The sequence below is a fragment of the Miscanthus floridulus genome, unplaced genomic scaffold, assembly GCF_019320115.1.
Source record: "Miscanthus floridulus cultivar M001 unplaced genomic scaffold, ASM1932011v1 os_2569, whole genome shotgun sequence".
NCBI lineage: Eukaryota > Viridiplantae > Streptophyta > Magnoliopsida > Poales > Poaceae > Miscanthus > Miscanthus floridulus.
The window spans coordinates 14,981-24,432 of NW_027098382.1; the positions used below are offsets into that span (position 1 = coordinate 14,981).

At 42.7% G+C, this 9,452-nt stretch overlaps 1 protein-coding gene across 1 annotated transcript; it reads left to right on the top strand.

Moving 5' to 3' along the window:
• The first annotated feature begins 3,235 nt into the window (after positions 1-3,235).
• On the top strand, positions 3,236-4,113 carry LOC136535150 (auxin-induced in root cultures protein 12-like). Its single transcript, XM_066527465.1, has one exon. It carries the CDS (start codon positions 3,236-3,238, stop codon positions 3,920-3,922), a length of 687 nt encoding a protein of 228 aa, XP_066383562.1. The 3' UTR covers positions 3,923-4,113.
• Positions 4,114-9,452: the final 5,339 nt, after the last annotated feature.

Genomic DNA, 9,452 nt, shown 5'->3' on the forward strand with positions numbered 1-9,452 from the left:
CTTAGCTAGCTTAGACCGGTAGAAGTCGGGTGATTTCCTGTCACCTACAAGCTATAGGTGGTTACCTGGATCTGCTTGGATAACTATGTAGTCGTGGTATAGCTAAGTGTTAATTTGAAGTTGAGACCGGATGGAGACTTGCAGGTTTTTGGACTGTAGTGCTTTCCGTCTGTGTCGATTAAGGACCGACTGTTGTTGGGCCTCAGGTCATGTTGAACGCATGCCTTACATTTAGCTGGCCGAATAAAGTACCTTTCGACCGCGAAGCTGGGAGATTATTCGGGCCGAGTAGATTGCCCGTAGCGCACTGTACCGGAGCAGGTGTGGTAGGACACGGGGGCGCGATGATAAGACCGAAAGGCAGTCGGTCGGCCCCCGGGTACGTGTGGTTCCTAGCAAACTCGAGATTTTTCCTGGATAATTGACTCGGTGACCGATACCTCACTTTAGCAAGTGAGTGAGGTTTGTGTAAGGAATAAATCACCAGCTGATTAGAAATCGATTCGAATCGCCATCGCTCCTAGATAGTGAGCACTTGACTTGAGTGACTTCATCGTAGTAATGTTGATGGAACACTTGGACAGTTATAACGAATATGACATTATGAAAGTTGTTAATGATCAGTGGTTATCATTATTTGCTTAAATCACATGCTTGCTCTAGTTGTAGTCGACAGATTAATAATAATTAACTTGACAATAATGTTTTTGGAAATGTTCTTGAAATGCTAAAAATGCCTTTTTGCAAATGAGTCAGCTACCCTACTATAAGACCCTTCATAATCCTTGGTGTCACTTTATTTTCGGTTATATCGGGTAAGTCTAGCTGAGTACCTTCTCGTACTCAGGGTTTATCCCACCATGTTGCAGGTGAGGTTTTGGCCTGCTGAAGATGGTGGCTAACCGTCGGTGGGCTCGGTGACTCTATATTTATTCTCATCTATATGCTTTTATCCGAGGATGTCACTTATGCTAACAACGTATTTGGAACTTATATTAATGTAATCATTTGAAAGTTATGTTGTTTTCACTAATCGCTTTTGAAATCCAAACTTGTACTATTATTTATGAACCTATTTGTAATATTATTTTCCGCTGCAACTCTACGTATGTGATGTGTATTTGCTTAATCACGCGATCTTGGTTGTGATGTTGATTTACCGAGGTCCTGCGTGACACTCGGCGGACTACCGGGTTTATATAAGTGAGAGTATGTGCGTGTCAACGTGTTAAGCGGGGACAGACGTACTTGATCTTGTATAAATTGGGCAGTTCTGTCACATGTCCAAAGTTTAAAGTTCACATACTCACTAGCTTGTGGAAAGGGATGAATTGCTCTCCCTTTTCTTTGAGAAATTGAGGGATGCTTTTTCTCAATTGAGAAAAAAAGTTCTAAAGAGAGAGAGAGAGAGAGAGAGTCCGCTGGAGCTATCTTCCCTGCAATCTCCTTCATGCAAGAATATAAGAAAATGGGATCTGTTTTCTCAATCTGTAGAGATGCTCTAAGATCCAAAAATAAGTGGTGGTGACCCATACAACGCTTGTATATATATGAATGAACATGTAACGTCTATCAATTCGGCCGCGTCTCGACTCTCAAATCTCAATTATAAAGAAAACATAAATATACTTTGAAACTAAAGTAGGTTTCTGGTGGCAATGGTAAAATAGATTCCTGGGATCTAAAAAGTAATTAAACTGAAAATATTTTATTAGAATCTTATTGTGATCATAGATCTCTATCTATACCTCTTCTATCTTCTATTGGAACAAATAACGTTTCAAAATATATAGATACACTCACAACACGAATGTACTAAAAATATTTGACAACAAAAGACGGGAATCTAACCATCCAACAATCCAGGATGCCAAACAACCTCACATGTTATAATCCAAATTAATTATAGATTTTTCACAGCCCACGATCTGCTATCAAAGTGGAAACAAACAATGCCTTAATGGCTTAATCTCTATTGACGTCTGACATTCGTGCTATAAATTGTAACGAGGACACTGTTATTTACTTATTTATTACCACGACTTGTTGCCTAGTCTAGGTGCAACTCCTTGATTATATCAGTTGAGGAATGCGAAGCTTATTTTTTGACTTTTTTTTATTTTTGAACACATATGTCACAACATTCCAATTGATGAACTATAGGAACAAATATACTAACAAAGAAGATATAATCCGAAAATAGTCCCACCATCCCAATTATAAGTTATTTTAGTTTTTTCCTAAATCAATTTTCTCCATCTTTAATCATGTTTATAGAAAAATACTCAAACATATACAACAATAAACTAGATTTCCACAATGAAATATATTTTGACAGTGTATTTGTTCTATAGTTTAGATATCAATTTTTTTCTATAAATTTGATCAAATTAGACAAATTTAACTCTGGACAAAACTACAATGGGAGGTGCTAGCGCGTGGGCATCCGGACAGGCGCACCCGTAGCCTGCCCTATCTGCCTCGATTCGAGGCAGTTTGCCCACCCCGTAGTCGCACCCCGCCCCCGTCGCGCCCCGACTGTGGCCCTGAGCGCCCCCCCACCCCCTCGGTCCGTAGGACACCGGCGCGCCGCGCACCTTGACCTCCAACTCGCTACGCCCCATTCCCCGGTGCCCATGCCATGCTACCATCACTCCCCGCGCCCCCTAACTCTCCAAACAACATGAAAGATGTATAAATGAAACACTTGAATGCAACATACGTATGCAACAGATAAAACATCTGGAACATACACTTGCAACATATGTGTGAAACATATGCAACATCCATATAAAACACTTGCAACTTATGACAAGAAAACACTTATTGCAACATGAGATTCAAACAACTAAAACATTTGAAATATATTGTTGCAACATATGTGTAAAACATATGCAACATTCAGATCAGAATGTTTGCCTCTGAAACACTTCCAACAAGCCTCTGAAGCACTTTCAACATATACAACATGTGCAATATTCCCGATCTACTTTTGCGGTATGCATATGAAACAATTGCAACATACCCCTGAAATGTCTAAAACACTTGAAACATATGTTTGCAACATACGCTTTCATCGCAACATCTTCTTGCAGAGGTCGCGCATTGCAGCGGCCGCGGCATTCTAGTGGGGAACAGCAGCGGCGGCGGCGGCAGCACCCCAGTAGCACCTCGACGCACGGAGGACGGGGCACGGTGCGCAGCGCGCAGCGAGCTGGAGCGAGCGTAGCGGGGGATGGAGCGCGACGCTAGAGGAGCTGCGCAGCGCGAGATGGGGTGCGCGGCGGGAAAGATGGCAGCAACGAGCGCACGACGCAGCAGCAAGCGATGGAGAGATATTTTAGAGAGATGGAACGTAGCACCAACCCCACCAGCAGCAAGCGGCGGGTGGGTGGCCTGGGGCATCAACCCCACTGGCGGCAACGGCATGGTGGGCACGCAGGCGCTGCTGGCGTTCGTCGCTGGCGGCGCCTCCTCGTCCGCGTCCACGCCCACCGTCAGAACCTACAACATCACCAGCTACTACGCGGTCGGCGCCGCCTCGACGCCCATCGCGTTCCCCGCCGACGGCCTCGCCGCCGACGTGGGCAGCGGCGGGAGGATCCGGCTGTACGCCACGCTGCAGCTGGGCAAGGGGATGGAGGTGGTGAACCAGGTGTGGCAGGTCGGGTCCTCCGTCACCAGAGGAGCGCCCAATGTGCACGCCATGGCCCCCGAAAACCTGGCTGCCATGGGCGAGCTCGTCCTCACTGTCGGGGCTGCCGCAAGCCCTCCAGCTCACGCCGGCGGCCCGTCCAGCGACAGGTCGTCTTCTTGGCCGCCGTCAGGCAGGCAGATCCCACGGGCGGCAGGCACGCACAGGGTCTCCCCGACGGCACACGTTGTACTGGCATTGCTGGGTTTCTGGGCGATGGTAGGATAGCTGCTGATGTACCACATCATTCATTTTATTTTTGTGTGTCATTATGGTTTGTATTCTACTCCTACCTTGCCATCCTTCCTTGATGCAATAAAGATAAATACAATCTCAGTCTCAAAAAATAATGTAATAGGTCTAGTTAAAATTAAACTATTTTAAACTTAATAACTAAATTTACGAAAATGTTACTAACATGTCTGACTCTAAATAAACATAATATAAAATATATTTTATTTATTTAGTATGATAAATGTCAGTATTTTTTATATAACCTTGGTAAAAACTTTAATTTTTTTTATTTAACATTATTCTAGAACTATATTCTTCTCTCAACGGGGTAGTAAAACAAATTGAACGGACAAAACCGTATTGCATGTTTTTGGATAAAAATTGTTTAAAGCTCGTCTCAATAGGGTTTTCAAACATGTTCCATTCTTATTTAATATTGTGACATGTCATAAGTTGGCAGGTTAATGTGAAGAGAGATAGAGAGAGTTTTATTTCATTGTAATTGTGTCATAAAACTTCCTATTGAGACTGACACTCGCCGAGTTCCTGGGCAACAATTTTACTTTAGCTTTACACCATTTTCGAAGATGCGAATGTTAAACCTTCGGTGCTCTAGGCATTCCGCAATGAAGTTTTGAGGTCGCTATTTTTTTACATCGATTTACACCCTTTATTTTTTTATGTTCTCAAAGACTCGTTCAGTTAATCCCCTTAATTCCTTTGAACCGTTTTCAATTCCCATCAAATCGATTAAGGCATGAATCAATGAATGATTGTCAACTCTGTGGTGTCACTCGATGCGCTGCCCAAAAGAAAAAAAGACTCGCAAAATAGAGGTCCTACCAATTGAGTGTTCTTCAATCGTTCCATAAAAAAATAGCAATGAAGGAGAGAAAGAGCAGCAACAGTCATAAGTGTTGGAATATAAGTGAATTGCCACCTCTCCCCATCAGCTTTAGCTTTTGGATTGAACTATTAGGTGCATGCAACTTAATATGATGTCAGAGGTCTCGAGTTCGAATCCTGGTTAGCACAATTAAATAAAATAATTGTTGCTCGCTCATATTCCACGTTTGAGGTCTGAGGGAGCCTCCACGTGAGGAGAAGTGTTGGAATATAAGTGAATTGCCCACCTCTCCCATAAGTTTAAGCTTTTGGGTTGAAGTGGTAGTTGCATGCAACTTAATAATAAGTATTCCTTCATCACGGCGGCTGTGCTCTCTAAAGCTTGGACAGATGCAGCAGCAAATGGTTCAGGGATAGTGGCATGATTCGTCAATGGCACACCACACCAGCCTCTACCATGACAAGTTGGTGACCATGACCACCACGGAGACACTCAGGTGGTCAATCTGGCCTGGGTGCAGCCATGGAGGAGGACCAGTTCATGCTCAGTGCAGTTGTTTGTCCTTTTCGAGGGATCGAGGTGCTTGGACAAAGCCTTGACCTATTCCTCTCCACTTCTTACGGGAGCCATGGACTATCTAAAAGATCTCTTTCTTTTCTGAATATATAAGGTTGTGTTTGGTTTGAAGATAGCTAGTGATGAGATGACCCTATCTCTGATTTCTCAAATGAGATGATCTCATTTCTTGTTTAGTTGTGTAGATAGGACGATCCTTATTGTGTACAGCTAGGAGAACTCTGCCATAAACATCAAGAAGTGGTATGTCTATAAGAAACAATCAAACAATCTTTCAAGCCAAGAGAGCTAAGTAATCTAGTTAGAGGGGAAGACATGGATTGGAGGTGGATTGCTCCTAGGGGGAGATCTGGTGGTTTGCTGTTAGGGGTTAACAAGGATTCTTTGGAGGTGCTATATTACAAGGAGGGTAGTTATTTCCAAAGGTTTAGTCTGAAATCTATTGATTCTAGATTTAAGTGGGATATTTTAAATGTTTATGGCCCTGTATAGTTGGAGCTCAAGACAGGACTTTTTGAAGGAGCTTATGGAGGAAATTTTATTTCAGCAGAACCCTGTAATTGTAGGTGGGGATTTCAACTTGGTAAGAGATATGGCAAAGAAATCTAATGGGGTCATTAATAGAAATTTGGTTCATATTTTTAATCAATTTGTGAATGATACTAATTTGAGAGAACTTCACAGGCATGGTGGTAGTTATACTTGGACAAATAAGCAAGAGAATCCAATTATGGCAGTTCTGGACAGAGTTTTTGTTTCTGCACATTTGGACTCTCAACTTCCATTAGCTACAGTGTAGACCTTGACCAGATTAGGTTCTGATCATAAGCCTCTATTAGTCCAAACTGAAAGTGATAGTAGAGTGTGATCATCAGTTTTCAAATTTGAGTTAGCTTGGTTGTTACAGGAAGGTTTCAGGGAGTGGGTGGTAAACAAATGACCTCAAAGGAATAAACAGTATATTTTAGATCATTTGAAGATTTTGGCCTCAAGTCTTAGAAGAAGTTTGAAAGGATGGAGCTGAAATTGGGGGAGTGATCAGAGGAAACTAAAACAAAAACTATTGACATGTATTGAGGAGTGGGATAAGCTAGCAGAAAGTAGAGGCTTGAACAGTTAGGAATGGCTGGGTAGATATGAGAAGGAGAATGAACTAGTAGCTATTTATGAGGCTAAGGAATTAATGGGGCAAAGAAGAGGAGAAAGAGAATTGGCTGTTGCAAGGTGACAGGGGGTATTTTCATGGGGGTGGCAAATGGCAGAAAGAGAAAATGTTTAATAAAGAGTTTGGTTGATGGGGATAGATTGATTGAGGAGAAAGAGGACCTAAAGAAATACATAACTGATTTATATAAGGGATTGTTTGGAAGTGAAAGCGATCCCAAAAACAAACTAGGGGAAGATTTCTAGAGATTTGAAGGAAGAGTGGAGGCATCAGATAATCAAGCTTTAATTAAACCTTTTTCTATGGAGGAGTTAGAAAAATGCTGTCAAGGAGATGAAGGCTAACTCTGCACCTAGGCCTGATGGTTTCTCCACTCTATTTTTCAAATCTTTTTGGGGGTTTGGTAAAGGATAATATCTTTGAGATGCTTCAAATGCTGCACCAGAACAAGTTGGACATTGCTAGGCTCAACTATGGGGTGCTAGTACTAATTCCTAAGATCAAGGGGGCTAACCAAATTAAACAATTTAGACCAATTTGCTTGCTTAATGTGATTTATAAGACTATCACTAAAGTTCTTACTTTGAGGCTAAACAATGTGGCTAGTAAAGTAATTAGTGAAGCTCAAACAGCTTTTATCCCTAGGAGGTTCATCTTGGATGGTGTGTTGATTGTTCATGAGGTCCTGCATGAGTTGAGGGTGAAGAAGAAATAAGGAATTGTACTAAAACTTGACTTTGAGAAGGCCTATGACAAGGTGAACTAGAGCTTCCTGAGGGATGTTTTGTTGAGGAAAAATTTCAGTGAAAAGTGGATTGATTTGGTGATCAGCGCTGTGCAAGAGGGTAAAGTGGCTGTGAACTTAGATGGTGAAGTTGGCTCTTATTCTAGGAGCTACAAGGGGCTTAGGCAGGGAGATCCCAGTCAAGAGGGGTCATACATGGAGTGGTATCTAGTTAGTTGAGGGTGGTCTAACACATTTGCAATATGCAGATGATACTATACTTTTCTTACAAAATTCCAAGAAGGATATCATAAATCTTAAGTTCATATTATTTTGCTACGAAGAGATGTCTGGAATGAGGATTAATTACTCTAAGAGTGAGGTTTTTAATGTTGGCTTATTAGAGGAAGCTGGACAAGAGGTGGCAGATGCTTTCAATTATAAACTATGCAAGTTCCCTATGAAGTATCTGGGCCTTCCTATTAGTGATAGTGACTCTCCATGGCTGAATTGAGTGATGCTGCTAAGAAAATGGAGAAAAGGTTGCAGACCAGGAAGTGTGGTCATCTGTCTTTTGGGGGGAGATCTATACTAATTGACAGTTGTCTTACTAACATCCCCATGTACACTACGGGTTTCTACTGGGTGCATGAAGGAACCCATCAGAGGTTTGATTCTACAAGAGGCAAATATTTTTAGGAAGGAGTAGGAAACAAGAAAAAGTATCACATGATTAAGTGGGAGGCTCTGGATAAGCCCAAAGAGTTTAGAGGGCTGGGTTTTATTGACACTAGGGCTATGAACTCTGCTTTACTATACAAATGGATTTATAGAATAGAAAGTGGGGACAAACTGCGGAGAAGTTTTCTTTGGAGGGGCCGCAAAGATGCTCGTGGAGGACACTATCTTGTGGCTTGGGGAAAGGTTACTCGTCCACTTGAACTAGGTGGGCTTGGCATTTCTTACCTCAAGCATCTTTGTTGGGCACTAAGGATGAGATGGGTTTGGTTGAAAAAAAACTGAACCTCATCGCCCATGGGCAGCCCTTCCTATTCAGATCCTGGGCCAAGTTTATGCCTTCTTCTTGATAGCCGTTATATCAGAAGTGGGCAATGGGAATCACACTTTATTCTAGACTGATCGTTGGATCCATGGATAGTGTATCGCTGACCTTGCACTGAGAGTACTCGAAGCCATCCCGAAGAGAAGGGTGAAGCAACGTACGGTACAGGAAGCTCTTACTAGTCGCAGCTGGGTTTTGGATATTAAGGGAGCCTGCACTGTAGGTGTTATTGTCGACTTCCTCCATCTCTGGGAATTGCTGTACAATTTTGAGTTAGAGCCTGATGTTGAAGATGTCCACATATGGCATTTCTCTGCTAGTGGGAAATACTCAGCCAAGTCTGCCTATGAGGGTTTCTTCTAGGGATCTACTGAGTTTGGTCCATACGAGAGGATTTGGAGAACCTAGGCACCACCCAAATGTCGTTTTTTCTTTGGTTGGTGGCCCACAATCGGTGCTGGATAGCAGATCGCCTTGCGTGTCATGGGCTGCCTCATCCTATGCAGTGCCCTCTCTGTGATCAGGAGGATGAGACTATCAACCACCTCCTAGTCTCCTGTGTCTTTGCTAGACAATTTTGGTATCTCCTTTTGAGATAGGTTGGCCTACACTCCTTGTCACCACAGCCTTCTGATTCTTCCTTTGATATATGGTGGGAAAAGGCTATTCGAGCAACAAGTGGATTAATGCAAAAAGGTCTCAACTCTCTTATTGTGCTTGGTGCTTGGACTCTTTGGAATCACCGGAATCATTGCGTTTTTTATGGAATTACCCCCAACCTTGGACGAGCTCTCTCCCTTGCTAGAGAAGAGCGCCGGTTGTGGAGTGTAGCAGGAGCCAAGGGTCTGTCCTCCTTGACAGCCCCTCTCTTTGGTAGTTAGCTTAGTGATAGTGTTTGGTCACCTTTTGTCCTTGTCAGGCGCGAATGTTATTTGTGTGGGGTTGTGTGTGGTGTGTGTTGTAGGGCTCTAGCCCCTTTCTTTCTTCTTAATATAATGATGCGTAGCTCTCCTGCATTTTCGAAAAAAATTTTATGTATTAACTTATTGAGGAGGAAATACCTTAGAGGTAAAGGTTTCTGCCAAAGCTCCAGTAGAGGGAGTTCACAATTTTGGCAAGGTTAGCATTCAGTTAAGGAGTGGTATGAGA

Bases quoted from the DNA above. Each gene is read 5' to 3' on its own strand.
- LOC136535150 (XM_066527465.1), top strand. From the start codon at position 3,236: ATGGAGCGCGACGCTAGAGGAGCTGCGCAGCGCGAGATGGGGTGCGCG.